General features: G+C 50.6%; 1 protein-coding gene across 4 annotated transcripts; it reads left to right on the plus strand.

Annotated features, from left to right (window-relative positions):
- Positions 1-646: 646 nt before the first annotated feature.
- SLC25A38 (solute carrier family 25 member 38) lies at positions 647-17,930 on the plus strand. 4 transcript variants are annotated; one of them, XM_045199691.2, is made up of 8 exons: positions 8,581-8,613; positions 11,492-11,518; positions 11,595-11,716; positions 12,303-12,387; positions 13,050-13,229; positions 13,442-13,610; positions 15,510-15,676; positions 17,189-17,930. In XM_045199691.2, exons 1-8 carry the CDS (start codon positions 8,596-8,598, stop codon positions 17,309-17,311), a joined length of 891 nt encoding a protein of 296 aa, XP_045055626.2. In that variant the 5' UTR covers positions 8,581-8,595; the 3' UTR covers positions 17,312-17,930. The 4 variants fall into 4 exon arrangements, with proteins under 4 accessions (XP_024421851.2, XP_024421850.2, XP_045055626.2 ...); XM_024566082.4 differs by lacking the exons at positions 8,581-8,613; positions 11,492-11,518 and adding an exon at positions 651-1,049; XM_045199690.3 differs by lacking the exon at positions 8,581-8,613 and having other exon boundaries at positions 11,004-11,518.
- The last annotated feature ends 396 nt before the right edge of the window (positions 17,931-18,326 follow it).

Here is an 18,326-nt window from a genome sequence, read left to right on the forward strand (position 1 = left end):
TTGACTGAGTCTAGATGAAAGAGAAAACCATAATCTTCACCATCTAGGTAGACAAGCGCTGTCCAATAGAAGTGTAGTGCAAGCCACTTGTGTAATTTTAAGGGTTCTAGTAGTCACATTAAAAAAGTAAAAAGAGGTAAAATGAATCTTAATAATGTTACACCTAACCCCAACAATCCAAAATATTATTTCAACAGGTAAAATATAAAAATTATTAATGCGATATTTTATTTTGCTTTATTAATACAAGTCTTAGACATCGGGGGTGTGGGTAATTTGCAGCACGTTCCATTCCGATCCTCACTTTTCAGTGCTTAAAAAGCAACGTCAGTCTGCCCAAACTAAGTCGTGTTTAAAAGCAAAGTATTCCACACAGCTTCAGTTTTTAATATAAAATAAACCCAAATAAAACATTCAGTTCTCCAGTCATAATAGCCACATTTCAAGTGTTTAAGAGCCACAGAGAGCTACTGGCTACTGTATCTCGATTGTAAATGCGTCGACTTTGCCCCCAAAACAAAATTCGCCGAACAGTGGACTAAGGTCCCGGCGCAGGGAAACCGCGCATCCTGCAGTTCCGGATGTCTCCACCAGGCGGCACTAAAGAGCACACCCTCAACATCTCCAGACCAGCGTGCGACCCCGGAAGTTAAACCCCGGGTTCTATCCAGTTCCTCCGGCCTTCTCCACGCCCCCGATACATTTTAGCCTAAGCTTCTTCAGTGCTGAAGTCTGGGCAGAATGTGCCGGAGAGCCGAGCAGCAGTGTTTGCCGAACAAGTGAAAAGCCGCAAGCAGTTCCCGGGTGCAGGCTCGGACGGCACTCCGGAGCCGCTCGCGCAGCCCCCCGACCGCACCGGTCCCGACGCCTCCGGGGCAGACGGTAGAGAGCACCCGTTGCTTCCTCCAGAGTCGCCGGGGCTGGGCCTGAGCTCGCACCGACGGTCCCCTTGAGCCCAGTGCACTCACGGGCCTCCTCCAATGATTCAAAATTCAAGCCCGGCGCTGCTGCAACCTCAAGATGTTGGAGACAGGATGGAAACGCTTATGGTAAACTGCGGGAAAGGCCTGGCAGGGGTTCCAGGACTGCCGGCTCGTGGAAGTTGCCAAGGGTCAGCGGTCCTCGTGGAGACTTTCCCGCGCCCTGGATGCGCGTAGAGTTGGGGACTTGACGGGGGAGGAGGGAGAGGGGATTGCAGCCCATCGCTTGGGGCAGATGAGCAAAGGTCGCGCCGCTGCCGTGGTATCTGGGTACAGATGTGCGAGATTGACGGGGCCTTGGGGGATTTCGGGGGAATGTTCTCGTGAGGCCCCGAACTAGGTGCGAGCGCTGCTGAACTTTGCTTAGGGTTGGATGCCTTGAGTGACAGGTGGTAGGACACCCGGGTACATAGTTGGGCCATCGCAAGGCCCAGGAATAGCCCCAAGCCGGAGACGTTGGGGTCGCCGCGGGTAGGGAGAGAGGGTATCTTTGGGTTTTCAGCCCCCGGCCGGTTAGCCGGCGGGGGATTGGAGCAGTCAGCGGGTACCGCGAGGCCGCACCCCCAGGCGTCCAGGTTGGCTGCGGTAGTCGGGCCGCCTGGCCACCATTGGTGGAGGTGGTGGCGGGGCTGGGCAGATGCAGCTGGAAGGGCTGTTGGGCTGAGTTGAGGGTGGTGGTGGGTGGAGCCCGCAATGCGGCCTGGCCTTGGCCTCGAAGGCCAGCTCTCTCTCCCTTGATAGTCTGAGTTCGGAGGCACTTTAGCCGGTGGCGGTGGCGGAGTGCGGCTTTTTTTTTTTTTAAGCCTTAAAAAAAGGCGGCGGCAGCTATGTTTATTTACATCTTTGTAAACGTGGTTACCAAAAAGAAAAACAATTTTAATAAACACTGCTGTGATGCAAAAAAAAAAAGAAAAAGAAAAAGAAAACGTGGTTACTTATTTATCGTTCTAGGCCTTCCAGCTTTGGCCACGAGATTTACTGTCTATCATCTATCTATCCATCCATCTATTTTAACCCTTACCCAAGGATACAGTTTGATTGATTTTTAGAGAGAGGAAGGGGGCCAGAGAGAGAGAGAGAGAGAAAGAAAGAAACATCATCTATTGCTTGCCTCTCCTCTGGGTCCCCACGGGGGATGGAACTCACAACCTAGGTATGTGCCCTGACCCAGTCGACCCACAACCTTTTGGTATGTGCGACAATGCTCCAGCCAACTGAGCCACGGGGCAGGGCACAGTTTATTTTTCTTAAAGGGATGTAAAAATTGCCAATCCTCTCCCTCCAAAGTGCTCCATGGGCATGGACTATCGTGAAGACATACGTGGAGTCTGTGTATATGTTAACCTTCCCTCCTTGGGGCAGCATTAAAGCTCTTGTGAGGGCTATTAGTTCAGCTTTTTGTGCTGAGGTTCCTGGTGCAAGGGCTTGGGCTTCTGTTACTTTGTCTGTGGTGACTACCGCATACCCAGCTCACCACTGGCCGTTGTCCATGTAGCTTTGTCCGTCTCTTACAGCTCCCAGTCTGGTGCTGCCAGTGGCGGGTCCAGCTGATCTGGCCTGCTGGAGTAAACCTGGACAATAATTTCCAAGCACTCATGGTGAAGGGCTGAGTCCTCCTCCGTATCTGGGAGTAGGGTGGCCGGGTTCAGGGTGGTGATGGTTTGTAAAGTAACACTTGGATTGTCCAGCAGAATGGCCTGTATTTCCCCATACACCCTGCTGTCAGCCAGTACTCTCCTTTCTGTTCCAATAGAGTCAGGCGCTGTGTGGTACCAACACTGTAGTGGGCTGTCCCAAGGTAAATTTCTCAGCTTCCTGTACGATGTCACAGGTGGCTGCTACTGCCTGGAGACATGGTGGCCATCCCATTGTCGTGTTATCCTACTTCTTTGAGAGACAGGCTGTGGGCTAGAGTCAGGGTTAGTACCCCCAGTCCAATTCCCTGCCTTTTGTGAACACGCGATTTGAAAGGCAGGGAACTGGCAGTAAATCGGGCAGTCCTAGTGCAGGAGCCGAAATGAGCTTTTCCTTCAAGGTATCAAATGCTACCTGACAATCCCCGGTCCATTCGAAGGATTCAGAGTCCAGTCCTTTCAAGGAATTATATAGTGGCTTTGTTATGAGTCCCAAGTTTGGAATCCAAATTCGACAAAGCTCTGTAATTCCTAGGAAACCACGAAGCTGCCTTTGGTTCTCTGGGATTTTTAATGCAGCAGTGGGTTGCTTTCTGTCTGCCACCAGGCTCCTGGTACCCTGTTTTAGTTGAAATCCTGGATATGCTACTTCCTGTTTGCAAATCTCGCCCTATGAGGTGACACCTTATATCGATTTTTGCTAAATGATTCAGGACTGTGATGGTGTTGTGCAGTCCTCATAGTTGCTGCTGGCTATAGGTTGTCTACATATTGCAAAAGAACTACTGATTTCAACTGAACATCCCTAAGTCTCTTGCCAGCACCTCCCTAATATCGACGAGGAGCTCTTAGATCCCTGTGGCAGCACGGCCCAGCGGTATCGGAGCGTGGCTTTAGTCTCTGGGTCCTGCCACTCAAAGGCAAACAGTAGCTGAGCCTGTTCATCTTTTGGGATGCAGAAAAAGGCATCCTTCCAGTCCAGGACTGAAAACCATTGGCTATCCCCAGGCTCCATGGTCAACAGGATGTAAGGACTGGGCACGGTAGGATGAATGTCGTGAACAAGGTCGTTTAGGGCCCTGAGATCCTGTACAAACCGATATTCGTCAGAGTGAGGCTTATGACTGGCACGATGGGAGTGTTGTAGGGTGACTGGCATGGCTGAGTTAATCCCGATTTTAAAAACTTCTGCATCACTGGCTGGATCTCCTCTAAAGCCTTCCTGAGGGGGTACTGCTTCTTTCGTGGCCCCCATACCCCATCTCTTAGATTTATCTTTATGGGTTGCACGTTAACTGCTTTACCTGGGTTGCCCAAAAGAGTTTGATGGACCTGTCTGCAGATCTAAGGGGGGAAGGGCTCACCTCCGGGACCTTCCGGACAGGTCGGAAATGCCTGCAGTTGGAGGGCATGTTCCAGCGGGACCTCTACCTGTAACCGCTGCTTCTCCGGAGAAAAGATTATTTGTTCATGCAGTTTACAAAGTAAATCTCGGCCCAGCAATGGAATGAGACAACCTGGCAGATAGAGAAAACTGTGCATAAGCTCTTGAGCCCCAAGCTGGCATTCCAGAGGTTGTAGCGGCCAGTCACTCCAGTAACTGTTACTTCATTGGAACTTTTCTCGGTTAGTTTTGTGTTGAATACTGAGTATGTAGCTCCCACATCTACAAGGAAATCCGGAGGTTTGTTCCACCCTTCCGATTGTACCCTGGGGCTTCTCTGGGGAAACAGTAATTGGTCGGGAGACGTCCAGTGGAGCTCTGGGCCTCCTCTTCATCGTCATCCTCCATTCTTCTTTTTAGCGTTGTTCGGGGAGGATTCTCCTCTCTGTCTTCCCTTCTGTGATTTGGGCACTCATTGATCTATGCCTATAGTCTTTCCTCCCCTCTTAGGCCCTTCTTGCCACAGCCACAGTGGTGGGCGCCTAACGAGTCTCTCCTCTTTCCTCTAGGGTCCTGCCTCTTCTTTTGGCCTCCCCTGCCTGCTTCTAAAAACACCAAGGCCTGGTTTGTCTTCCCTGTTTCCCGGGCATTGTGAACTTTAAATGCAATGCCCACCAGCTGAGAGGGACTCGTTCCCAGTGCCTCATCTACACACTGGAATTCCCTTCTAATATCCAGGGCACTCTGCCCAATGAAAGTCATGTTGATCATTCCCACCTGTTCTGGTGCCTCTGGGTCAGCATCAGTGTGCTTCCTATAAGCCAGACAGGTCCTGTCTAAAAATACAGGAGGATGCTCATCTGGCCTTTGCTGAAGAGTCTGTGTCGAATGCAGGCTCCTCTGCTGGGGTACTCCTTTTCTAAGTCCTTCCATCATTCACCTTCTGTAAGGTTTCAAGGAGGCTTGGCCTCCACTATCATTTGGGTCCCAGTTAGGCTCCACCACAGGAATTGCCCCAACTGGGCAGGGGTCCCAGCGGGATCTTCATCGTGGAGACGCTGGGCCTCTGGCCTTGCGGTATTTACAACCAGCCCTTTCTCATCTGTAATCACCAAACATTTAGGAGAACCTGTGCATCTGCCCAGGTTGGAAGATGAATGGCAAAAACACAGGTGACAAGATGATCTGTCATTCTCTGAGGATCATCCCTGCTGGGGGCTGGGGTGCGGTTTAGAACGCCTCCAGTTCAGGGAGTCTGGAGTGGAGAGTGGAGTATGGGCCCAGCGGTAGCCAGTGGGCTGGCCTTCCTCATTTACCCCACCTTTAGGATATTGCCTCAAAGGGAATTGGCTTGCTCTGAATCCGGAGGCCCCCTGGCTCTCGGGGTGACTTGCCCTGGCTGGTGAAACCCATTCTACATCCCTCAGGGGTGGAGCTGTTGGCTTTGCTGTCTCCACTTCAAGGCAGTCCCCCAAAGGTCTGAGGGCAAGGAAGCCCCTCCTGCCTCCGAGCCTCTGTCCCCTGGGTTCAGAGCATTAATGGGGTTTATTACTCATTGTCTCTTTCCTCCTGTGTTTGACTATCAGGGAAGGGTTTTGAGGCCCCCTTCGTTTTCTGTGCCACCAAGTGATGCTCTGCCTCCGGCAAACACGCCATTAGGCAAAGATACAAATTCATGGAGAGAGTGGAGTTCCCCCCAGTGTTCTGACTCTGGGCAGTGCTGCTCCAATTACTTAAATGATGCAGCAAGTCAGGGGTCCACCCACGGCCACCTTTCCTCACCATTCAGAACAGACTTTGGCCAAACAGTGTTAGAGTAGTAAGTCAACGTCTTAGGCGCGGGATTCCGGCAGTAAATCCTCTGGCAGTAAATCCTCCGATGCTCTAAAATTCTACCCAGCGGGCTCCCCCTAGGGGCCAGCCCAGAACTGCTCTTACTGTTCCAGCAGCACGTGCAGAAAGCCGTGAAAGGAAAATACAGACCAGCTGGAGGCCGCGTACACCCCAAACTTGTCCACAACGTCAATGCCATTATTCCAAAACCGTGCTCAGAAACAAATTCTCCACCAAACAATCTCTCTTCTCCGATCCCTTCCCAGACCCGTGATCAGTGATTAGGCGCCGATGCCCGCTGGTGGTGTGCATCGGAGAAATTCTCAGACTGGGGAGTTCCACAGTCCCCCTCTCCCACTCCCCAGGGGGTCGACCTGCCCCGGGCGATTCTCAGCCTCGCTTTGGGCGCCAAGAGCTGTAACACTGACCTAATTGAACCCACAACCTTTTGGTGTAAGGGAGACCACCCCAGCCAACTGACCCACCCGGCCAGGGCACTGTCTCTTTCTGTGAAGGGATGTAGAGATTGCTTGGGGAATGGTTTGCTGACTATTTAAGTGCCGCTTACTGCTTTTGTGTACCTGTGTGGTACTGTTTGATTCTTGTTGCCCTACCCATCCCTCAAAAAATGGATTACTTGTTTTATTTACCTTGAATAGCTTTGGGATATTTAGAAAAAAATCAAATATGCCCTCAAAGGATGTGTCATTCACCACTGATAATATTTTAAGACTATTCAAAATGAAAAGTGTAATTTTAAAACAGTTATGTAACCTGTTATTTTTAACAATTAGAGGTTAATCTATACTGCTAGTTGTAGACAAGAAAAGGGGGCTTCTATGGAAAATAACCTCACAGGATGATCTGACCATAAGTCCTACCTGGGCAGGTCCAGGTGGGAAGTCTGTCCTGTAATTCAGTCCCCCCTCGTCTTCCCCACTACCATGTAATGTTCCCTGCTTCCCTCAATTCCGCACGCACAAAAGAAGCTGCAAAGCTGTCCTCCTGAGCATTTGAGGTCTTGCTCCCAGGCAGTTGCCACATTGGCCCAAATAAGTTCTTATTCTAAGTATCCTCTACTGGTTGGGGCGTTCTTATGCCTTATGTCAACACTGTGTATGTTTAGCGGCTGCTGTGCACTGATAGACCTGGAAAACTGCAAAGTAAAAAAAAAAAACAAAACAAAAAACTATGGGCTCCATTCATACGTTCAGCAAATATTTGTTGAGCCAATAATAGGTCCAAGCAATGTACTGTGAAAACAAACCGTAAAGAAGGTTGTTAATGTAGTGGGGGGAGGGTGCGTGTGTGAGAAGGACAGCACCCCTAAAGCCAATTCTGTGCAACATCTGCCTGGGAGGGCGCTGGGGAAGCAGCTCCCCCCGCCCCCCTCCCCGGGACTGCTCAGAATTTGAAACTGCGGCCTTGCTGGAGCCCAGGGCTGGAGGGAGCCCCGGGATGGATGTTAACCTGTCCAGGGATGGGGCCTGCAGGGCCCAGGGAGTGTTGTGCTGTGGGATTATGCTCAGGGGAGGGCCATGGGCATGTTTTCTGTTCGAGGCTTCATTCATTCTCGACAGTGGAGCACCGGCAGTGCCCCAGGCTCCGTGGTCAGTGCTGGAGTTACGGCCTTGCCTGTCCCGGACCCTCAGTCACAGGGAGACGGGCTCAGGTGTGATAGAAGCACTGAGGGGGCCTTTCCAGAGATGCTGAGGTCTCAGCAGAGGCCCTCAGGGATTCCTTCCGCATGGAGGCACTAGGGCAGGGTTCCCAGAGGTGAGGGGAAGGCAGAGAGCCGGATACCACTGCAGAGTGTGTAAGAGGCAGGAGGCTGAGGGCACAGGCGACAAAGGCCAGACCCGGGTCTAGTGATTCAGGGGAGGCCTCCCAGCCGGCAGTTGGGACTCTTCCCTGAAAGGAATAAGGAACAATGAAAGGGTATTGTGTTTCGGTTTTAATTCAGGCCTCCGTGAAGGTGTCTGCTCCTGGGAGCAGGGTGGGCAGACTTGCAGTTTTGAAAGAGGACTCTGGCTGTTGGGCAGAAAGTGGCCTAGAGCAGCTGGCGCACAGCAAGCATTGTTAAACCTGACTGTTTAGTCAGGGGCACTGCCTCTTTTCCTTAGATTGTCAAATTTGAAAAATGACAGCAGCCCTGGCCCGGTGGCTCCGTTGGTTGGCGTGTCCTCCCATAAACCGAAAGGTCACGGGTTTGGTTCCCAGTCAGGGCACTTGCCTGGTTGTGGGTTCCACCCCTGATCAGGGCACGTATGGGAGGCAGTTGATCGATGTTTCTCTCTTCTTTCCCCTCTCTCTGGAATCAGTGGGTGTAAGATTTTAAGATTTTATTTATTTTTAGAGAGGGGAAGGGAGGGAGAGAAACATCAATGTGTGGTTGCCTCTTGCACACCCCCTACTGGGGACCTGGCCTGCAACCCTGGCTCCCAAAGAGGCCCTGACTGGGAATCGAACTGGCGACCCTTTGGTTGACTGCGTTTCCATTTTGGAACCCTGAGTTTCAGACCCCCGTGTGCCGATGGGAGCTGGAGGAGGCGTGGGAATAGCGAAGTCTGCAGAAAGGCAGCCCGGGCTGCGGTGCCGCGCTGTCGCTGTGTGGAGTGGGTGTGGGCAGGGCGAGGCTGCCCTGAGAGGCTGCAGCTGGAGGAGATAAGAGGAACATCAACGTCTGCAGCAAAGAAGCAGCAGGACAGCTGGGAAGAGGAGAGAAAACCCAAAAGCTGAGAGGCCAGGCCGGCAGCCATTTCAGATGCAGCAGAGAGACCACGTGAGAGGAGGACACAGGCGGGACAGGGGTCCTGGGGCGCAGTTTAGTGGAAGCCTCAGCGGGACGACACACGGGGTCTGAGGGGTGACTAGTGAAGAGGAACAGGAGATAGGCTCCTGTCAGGCCGGACCCATGGGGCTCTGGGGAGCTTGTTTCCGGGCACCGGGAGAGATCTGCTGCTGGAAGGGAGAGGCCGGGTGTGCAGGGACGAAAGGCTCACTGATGCTACGGAGTCTCGGGTGAGGCCGAAAAACACGTACGTGTGAGCTGAAGGAGCAGCACACCTGTCCTTGGGCGAGAGGGCTTTGCGCGCGGATGCAGACTTGTCGCAGTGCACGCTGGGCTCTGTTTCACTTGCCTCTCCAGTGCTACCGCCTTTGATACTTTTACAGGCTACCTGGACGTCGTTATGAGCTCCAGTGTTTGCTATGTGAACTTATCTAGTCCTTTCCCCTCCAGCCTTCTCAGTAATTCCCGTTATGAGTTGAGGCTGGCTGGCTTGGTGGAATGTGGGGTGATCTCTCTTCTCTGGGAAACAAATGTCACAGGTTACGAACACTTTGGTTAAAGGCAACTTCATATTCATCTGAATAGTGTTTTGGGACCACAGTGCGCCATTTATTTAAATATACTGAGGGGAGCTCAGGCTGGTGTGGCTCAGTGGATTGAGTGCCAGTCTGCAAACCAAAGGTCATTGGTTTGATTCCCAGTCAGGGCACATGCCTGGGTTGCGGGACATCTCCCCAGTTGGGGGCGTGCAAGAGGCAACTGATTGATGTATCACATTGATGTTTCTCTCCCTCTCTTCCTCCCTTCCCCTCTCTCTAAACAATAAATAAATAAAATCTTTTAAAACAATGAGGAGAGAGAAGACCTTTTTGAGTAGAGTTTGCCAAGTGTCTTCCTTTGGAGAAGGTTTCCTTTCCTGATTGGATCTTTTTTCACAGTATTTCTTAATTGTTTATTTATCAAGAGAAACAATTCCTTAGCTAAGTTATTCATGTTTCATAATTCAGGGTCATGGGTCAGTGACAAACTTCTACATAACCCACCCCAAATAAATTCTTGACCTTCCAAATTCACTCTGAGATGTCAGCCTTCCTCATCTCAAAATCTGCTGTGGAATTGTAATTTCTGTAGAGATCGGTGAATGCCATCTTGGTCCAGCCACAGCAAATTTACAGAAAGCTGCAGCCCCAGGGATGCAGTGATCGCTCGGACAATGGAGTAGTGCGTGCTTGGCCAGAAGGCCATGCGGCTGAGTTGTGTCAAAGCACCAGAAGGCGTGCTAGTTGTATTCGCCTTAACTCCAGCCATCCATTCTTCCTGGTGCAGAAATGGCCGACCTCTCGTTGGATTTGTTAAAGTGCCTCTTCACAGCCATGTGTGATGGAGGCTGGATCCTGGGGCATGCTGGGAGGCCTCTGGAGCTTGCCGGCGGGGAGTACAGTTAGTTTTGATGGAGTCCTACCCTTCCCGGCAGTGCTTCCAGATTTGCCAGTGTGTGTGACTGTCCTGGCTTAAAGGAGAGCCCGCCAGACCAGGAGAGGCCACCTGTCTGCGCCACACACTGCAAGCTGCTTACGTCTCAGAGACGTGTGGGTGTGAGAGAAGGGAACATTGTATTTTATTTTTTCTTTTTAAAAATATCTTTATTGATTATGCTATTACAGTTGTCCGATTTTGCCCACCTTTATTCCCCTCTGCCCTGCACACCCCCTCCCACCCGCATTCCCCACCCCTGCTTAGTTCATGTCCATGGGTCATACATATAAGGTCTTTGGCTTCTACATTTCCTATACTATTCTTAATCTCCCCCGGTCTGTTTTGTACCTACTATTTATGCTTCTTATTCCCTGTACTTTTTTCCCCATTCTCCCCCTTCCCCTCTCCGCTGATAACCCCCCATGTGATCTCCATTTCTGTGATTCTGTTCCTGTTCTAGTTATTTGCTTAGTTTGTTTTTGTTTTTGCTTTTGCTTTTTTAGGTTCAGTTGTTGATAGTTGTAAGTTCATTGTCATTTTACTCTTCCCGGTTTTGATCTTACTCTTTTTCTTAGATAACTCCCTTTCACATTTCATGATAAGGGCTTGGTGATGATGAACTCCTATAACTTGACCTTATCTGGGAAGCACTTTATCTGCCCTCCCATTCTAAATGAGAGCTTTGCTGGATACAATAATCTTGGATGTAGGTCCTTGCCTTTCATGACTTGGAATACTTCTTTACAGCCCCTTCTTGCCTGCAATGTCTCTTTAGAGAAATCAGCTGACAGTCTTAAGGGAACTCCTTTGTAGGTGACTGTGTCCTTTTCTCTTGCTGCTTCTAAGATTCTCTCCTTATCTTTAATCTTGGGTAATGTAGTGATGATGTGCCTTGGTGTGTGCTTCCTTGGGTGCAACTTTTCCTTTGCCAGACTGGGGAAATTCTCCTTCATTATCTTTGCACATAAGTTTTCAATTTCTTGCTCTTCCTCTAGAGAAGGGAAAGTTTTAAATTAAAGAAATTCACAGGTTTCACAGGAAGTAGTGCCTATGTCTGCGTTGCTGCTGAGCTAAGGTTTCGCTTCCTTTGCCTTGTTCCTGTAAACGTCTACAGGTCCTGTAGCCACGGGAGCCTGGCAACCAGCTGTCAGAGTTTAAACACCATGTTCAGTTGACTTTGTGGAGATAAGGAGGCAGGCAATAACTTTTACTGTGGGGACACCCGGGGAGGGATGGCTAGTGAGTAACTCACAGATGGAAATAGATGCGGCGCTCAGTAGGAGCAGTGTTATTATTCATGCCAAGACCAGAGAGCCGCCCCTCGCAGAGTCCTGTGCTCTCAAAGGCCTGGCGGCACTGTTCACACCTGGCTGCGCTTTTCCCTCCTCTGAAGTGCGAAGATCAGACAGGGGGCCCCCAGGTGAGTTTCCCCGGGACCCTGGCACAGGAGAGGCTCGCTGAGGCAGAGCTGCTGACAGTGTCCCCTTGTCCTGCAGTTGCATCCGGTGATCAAGGCTTTCCTGTGCGGCTCCATCAGTGGCACCTGCTCTACCCTCCTCTTCCAGCCCCTGGATCTCCTCAAAACGCGCCTGCAGACTCTCCAGCCCTCGGCCCCTGGGTAAGGCCTGTTGGCCCTGTTTCCTGGAAGAACCGGTTTCCGCAGCTTCTCAGACACGGGAGCATCTGGCCTGTGCTAAGTCACCTTCTATCCTACTGGGTGCTCACAGGGAGACAGACGAGGCCTAGCCTTCATGGGTTTTATGTATATATTTTTTCTGTGAATACTTTTTACATTAATTAATGTAATTTATTGTTAATTAAATAGGGTCCTTCCCCAAGCAGCTTCCTGGGACCTGCCTCAGTGACATTGGCATTTTATTTGCTAGCCTGTAGTGTTGGAACTGAGCGGCAGGTATCGAGTGTCTTTTTTGTGTCCCCATATTGGCGGGAAGTATGCAGCCCCTATAAGATGGGAGGCTATGGAACAGAAGTGGCCCCCTGCTTGCAGTGTGAATAGACAGATCAACACGTAGGCGTCAAATCATGACACAGAAGAGCTCCGAGCTTCCAGCACTACCGGAGAGATTCTTAAGGGCCCCAGGAAAGCGCCCATGCGGACAAGTCTGAGCGGGGAGTTCTCTTTGGAGCGGGGAGGTGGTCTGAGTGATTTTTCCTCCCCGCCCCATGCTGTCTTCTTCCCTCAGATCCAGACGCATGGGGATGTTGGCTCTGCTCCTGCAGGTGGTCCGCACTGAGAGCCTTCTGGGCCTTTGGAAAGGGATGTCGCCCGTAAGCTGCCCTTCAGATCTTCTCTTTCACCCTCTCCTTCACAACCAGCCATTTCTTATCTACCTCGCTATCCTCTCCTTTAAGCAAACGTGAGCGTTGGGAGAGGTGGGAGGACCTCTGTGGTCTTCTGTTGTTGCTGACCTCTGTGTGAGGGCTGGGGACTGTGGCGCCTGCACCTAACCAGACCTCCCTTCTTGTGCAGCATAGCCCCGGGGCAGACGCAACTGCAGGGGGAGGGGAGGGAGGGGGGGGGGGGCCCTGCCGGCCAGCACACCCTTGCCCTTAGCCTTCAGTGCAGGAGGGCTGAGCCCTCCACAGCAGCGTTTCTTCGCCTGAAGGCTTTTTCTGGTCTTAGGAACTCACTTTGGAAGTGCCAGGGACTGAATGCTCACCCCCATGAAAAATGAGAGCTGATGTTTAGACCTCTCTCCCCTCCCCCCACAGCCCATGTCCACAGTTCCCCTAAGGGATTAGGTTGCAGTAACTGATTAGATAACACACCCTTTATTGGCTGCCTTCCCTTTCTCCTATTGACTTTGCCTCCACACCTTAAATCAACTGCTTGTGTGCAAAATCGGGTCTTTTGGGAAAACCCGGTGAAGACAGTATGTTGCAGTGTGGGTCCTTAATTTCTTTCCTCCTCCGCCTACCCCCCACTGCAGTCCATCGTGAGGTGTGTCCCCGGTGTTGGGATCTACTTCGGCACCCTGTACACTCTGAAGCAGTACTTCCTGCGAGGCCACCCCCCCTCCGCCATGGAGTCGGTCATGCTGGGGGTGGGCTCTCGCTCTGTTGCAGGGGTCTGCCTGTCACCCATCACCGTCATCAAGACGCGTTATGAGGTGAGCTGGGTTACCTTAGGCCCTCAGGGTGGGGAAACAGGCACGGGGCTCTGGAGTCAAGTGGCCGCTGATGTCACTTCACCTCCCAGTTTGTAAACTAACGCAGAGTTGGTGTGGCCAGAGAGCCCATTTGTGCATGCGGTGCCCTGGTAGTGCCGCCTGCCCTGAAGGGGGCTCGGTTCAGTGTCCCAGGCCCTGTGCTTCCTCTGCAGAGCGGGAGGTACGGCTATGAGAGCATCTACGTGGCCCTGAGGAGCATCTACCGCAGCGAGGGCCCCCGGGGCCTCTTCAGTGGCCTGACAGCGACACTGCTTCGGGACGCACCCTTCTCTGGAATCTACCTGATGTTTTACACCCAGACCAAAAACATCGTGTGGCACGGTATGGATAAAGGAAGGTGTGGTGGGGAAGAGACCTTCCCAAAACGCGTTCCCACCACTTTCCCTGTGACCTTTGTTGTGGCCAGGAGAACGCTTGCTGCTCGTAGCAGCTCCGCATCCTGAGCAGCAGTTTAGGAACTGAGCCTGGGCATTGTGGGGGTCAGGGCCGGCTCCCCACTGCAGGCCACTGTGAGGCGTGTGCCTGGCGTTGGCACACGGCAGACGTGGTCCCTGCCCTTCAAGTTTAGCCTTTGGAAAGGGATGTACTGTAAGTCTAGAGTGGGGAATGGGGTGGAATAAAGCACTTTTACATAGGTCCTGTAAGCATACTTCCTAAATTTGCCTGATCTTAAGGTTGCTGGGTCCGACCCAAGACCTCCTAAATCAGAAGTTTGTTGGTAAGACCTGGGTGTTTTTTCAAGATGCAGTTGATGTGATTCATTTTCCAGACAAGTCTGGGAAACGCCAAATGGGTAGGAGCTGAAAGAAAAGTATTATTTTCACCTCCCTTGCTGTGTTCCCCGTTAATGTGCTTTTGGGCCCTCCCTTTGGGTGGAGAGAAAGGTGCCTGCCCTCGGGTATCCTGGCAGGCACACCCTGCCAGGAAGCTCATGCTGAACAAGACATGGGCAAACTCAGTGGGCGCTGAACACCACCCCCAAGCAGAGCCAGGTGTTGATGGAAACATTCGTCGGATGGTCCTGCATTCAGGGCGGTGTCTATGGATGATGCGAGCGAAGAATTGCCCCTGAGTCAGTGACCTGGGAAGGCTGGGTGCCGGCATCTTGGCAGCGGTGAGGAGCTGCAGTTGGGGTGCTCGGGGAGATTTGCTTCTCCCCGGGCGCCAGGAGGAGCGGCACTGCGGGCCGCAGCCTCATTTTACAGTGCAGAGTAAGGCAGTAAGGGAAGTCGGGCGCGCATTTTTAACTTCTCAAACCGTCTCTGCAAGTGTTTCTAAGTTTGGCATTGGAAATCATTTGAAACTCACAAAAACCCCACAAGGATATTGCAAATAACTTCTTAGCCCTTTACTATTCTCTTGCTGTGTGTATAGGTGGTCTTAAATGGTTTTTTTTTCAAACCATTTAAGACTAACTTGCAGACATGATGCTCCTTTACCCTGAAGTACCTCAGTGTGCGCTTCCTAAGAACAAAGACATTGTTATGTAACCATCTGACCAGATTCAGGAAATTTAACATAGATACAGCTCTTTTATTTATTTTTTAATGATTTTATTTATTTATTTTTGAGAGGCAACATAGATATAGTTCTTTGCAGTCCAATTATAGTCTTAATTTCTGCAATTGTTCCAACAGTATACTTTGTAGCAACTTTTATTTTTCCACAGTATAGACCAGTTTCATGATCTCAGCCTGGGCTTTTCCGATGTTTGCTTGTGACTAGGCTCAGTATTCATTTTTGGCAAAAGGACCTCATAAGTGATGTTGTGTCCCCAGTGCCTTCCATCAGGAAGCTCATGGCATCAGCCTGACCCATTGTGGGTGATGTTCACTTTTTGTCACGTGGGTAGGATTGCGTCTCCCCTGAAAACTCAGTTATTTTTTCTTTTGCAATGTGTGAGTGTCTCTGTGGGGAGAATCTCTGAACCTACGTAAATCCACATAAAACGTCCTGTTCCTTTCATCCGTCTGTTTGAGCGTCAGTCATTGGTTCTTGCCTGAGTCAATTATTATGTGACGGTAGCAAAGAGATGAAACTTTCACTCCATTGTTCCATCTACCTTTATCAGTTATACCTTTCAAAGTTTTAATTCTTAACCTTGTTTCAATCTAGCCCCTTCTGGCTTTGGGGAAGAATTAGTGGGCAACTTGGCACTGACACTTTCCTGATGAATGTGCGGCTTACAAGTCACTGAATGTCAGCTCTGTGCTATTGCAGACCAGTCGGATGCAGCCCTTATTCCCGCTGTGAATTTCAGCTGCGGGATATTTGCTGGCGTTCTGGCCTCGCTGGTGACTCAGCCCGCGGATGTGATCAAAACTCACATGCAGCTCTCCCCCGTGAAGTTTCGGTGGTTCGGCCAGGCGGTGACAATCATCTTCAAGGTGAGGCGAGAGAATAAGTGTGTGTTCTCACTGTCGTTCGGGCTCTCTCTCCAGAGTGCAGGGGCCGGCACAGATAACGCCCCTATTTTATTACATATAAAGCTTTCATTACAAAATCATAAGCACGTAATTCTGTACCAACAATGTCACACTCAAGCACACCACATGACATTTTAGGTGAAATGTTCAAATTGCTGTCCATCTCATGCGAGACATTTGCAGACCCTAACGGTGTTACTTCTGCTGGACTCCATAGTAGTAGTTCTTATCCTTTACACAAGAGAATCGCCTGGGGAGCTTTTAAAAATCCCCATTCCCAGGTCACAGCCTGGGCTGATTATATCAGAGTCTCTGGAGGGTGATACCCAGGGGTCAATATTTGAAGTTCCTCAGTGGTTCCAGTGTGTTACCAAGGTTGAGAACCACTGCTAAAAACCTATGGGTTTTGGGGGAGCAGGGGTCTACAATAGGACAGCCCGTGATATTTGTTAAGGGTTCTACTCCAGACCTATTGAATCAGGCGATCTGGGGTGACCTAAGGATTTGATCAAGAACCCAGGAGGAAATATAGTCAGAAAAAACCCACAAACACATTGTTTCGATTCTAGCTGTTTGCTCTCACAAATGTTACTATAGAAGAGAACAAGGAGAGGAGATGTGAAATACACTAAAGTACTATTTAAAAGCCCCTGAGTTGGCCCTTGGCAAACAGGCACCGTTTGCCAGCAACTTGTCCACAGTAAATTTGTCACCTGCATCTTTAGATTCTTCTGGACTCTCAGTTTTTGAGCAGGGAAACGTGTGAGCACACGCATCAGCTGTCTGTTCCACCCTGGGTTTGAGCAGATACCTGTGAATCTGGTCGTATTCCTCACACTGCTTCAGTTGTCTGCTTTTTCTTCTCTTTACTTAAAATCATAAAGTTTGAAATATATTCTTCAGTGTATGTGAAAATGGCAGGAGTGAGAACAGTAGGAATGAACAAATCAGTCCAGATTATCAGGGAGGAGTAAGAAGTGTTTTGTCTTTAAACTTTTGTATAGGGCCACCAAGAATATACAGTGAATTACCAAAAAAAAAGAAGAAGAAGAAGTGCTCCCTCTGTGCAGAGAAATTGCCACAAAGGCATCTTGTTCCTTCAGGCTGGGCCAGGGCCCAGGGCTTGGCGAGCAGCCCTCGGTCCGGATTCCAGCTGTCACCTGGGGCCTGGCGCCGTGTGCGGCACCGGCTGAGCACCTGCACACAGCAGCCCTGTGTAAAGATTTTCAGCTAAGAAATGAATCCCCCTGGACAGAGCAAGCCTAGAAAGATAAGGTTTAGCCTCTATGCCAAAAAAAAAATTTTTTTTCAAGTTTATTGTCTCCTTGGAACCATTAGTCATAGTTTTGACGTTATTTATAGAAGTCTAAAAACTGAGACTCCAAAATGGGGTAACAGGGAGAGACCCTCACTCTTGTGCGGGTATAATCGTTTTGCTACTTAACGAATTACTGACATTCATTTCCCTCCCAGGACTATGGGCTGCGTGGCTTCTTCCATGGTGGTGTCCCCCGAGCCCTCCGCAGGACTCTGATGGCAGCCATGGCGTGGACGGTCTATGAAGAGATGATGGCCAAGATGGGCCTGAAGTCCTGACCGCGAGGGCTCTGCGAAAAGATGGGATCTGTTGCCCGGCCTGGTTTTTGCCGAGGGCTGCTTCACCTCACTGTCCTGGAGTGGGATGAAGTCCTATCTGGAAAGCCAGGCAAACGTGTCACCTTGTTACCGAGTTCAAGTAGAGAATAGCTGGGCCTGACTCAGGCCTTCAGAATCTCCCAAAAGAGGAGTCACTGATACTTACAGCATACTGTGCGGTTAGGAGAAGGGTTTGCACACCCTGCAAGGCTACTGGAAAGCATTTCCCAAAAGTGAGCTCTGTCAGGGGTCTCTGCTGCAGCCCCTGCTGTACACCACAGTGCCTCTTTGGACCTGTTCTTGGGCAGGGAAGCGCACAGAAGGAGGAGCTGTGGGCCACCTGCTGTGGCTGAGGAGCTCCAGCTGGGGGTGGGGGGTGTCCTGCCGAGAGGAGTCACTGTCACCAGGTGGGAGTCCACCTCTGCGTGATATGTGTTAGGAGGAGGAGGGAAAGGTGTCATCACTTAATTGGTCCCTCATCAACTTCACAAAAGCTCTGCAGGAGGGGAGGACAGTGGCTTCCTAGCCTCTAAGTGTCCAAATAAAGTGCACGAGTATCTTGGCCCCAGCATTGGTTCAACTCAGAGTTCTGGCATTTTTCTGCTGCTTAAGTTCAGATAAATAAAATGAAGCACTTTATCGTTGAAAAGTGGAAAACCTACCGTATCACCCTGTTTTAAGACCTGGATAGGTCCTAAAATATAGGACCTGACATTTTTACACAGCTTTAGTTTACCTGGGATCAAGTTACCCGTTTCCAATACACTATTCAGTGGTTTTGAGTGACTTTACTCATTGGCACAGCCATCGCCGTAAATCAGCTTCAGAACACATTTGCCCCACCCTGAGATCTCACTCACAGCTCATCCTCCTTCTGAACCCCAGCTCCACTGGGGCAGCCACCTCTCTGCCCATAAATTTGCCTGTTCTGAATACCTCCTGGTAATGGAGTCATACAACATGTGGGCTCTTCTGT

Source organism: Desmodus rotundus, chromosome 8, assembly GCF_022682495.2.
Source record: "Desmodus rotundus isolate HL8 chromosome 8, HLdesRot8A.1, whole genome shotgun sequence".
Classification (NCBI taxonomy): domain Eukaryota; kingdom Metazoa; phylum Chordata; class Mammalia; order Chiroptera; family Phyllostomidae; genus Desmodus; species Desmodus rotundus.

Bases quoted from the DNA above. Each gene is read 5' to 3' on its own strand.
- SLC25A38 (XM_045199690.3), top strand. From the start codon at position 11,363: ATGCGGCGCTCAGTAGGAGCAGTGTTATTATTCATGCCAAGACCAGAG. The intron at 13,230-13,441 runs GTGAGCTGGGTT...CTTCCTCTGCAG, and splicing joins TCATCAAGACGCGTTATGAG to AGCGGGAGGTACGGCTATGA. The intron at 15,677-17,188 runs GTGAGGCGAGAG...TTTCCCTCCCAG, and splicing joins CGGTGACAATCATCTTCAAG to GACTATGGGCTGCGTGGCTT.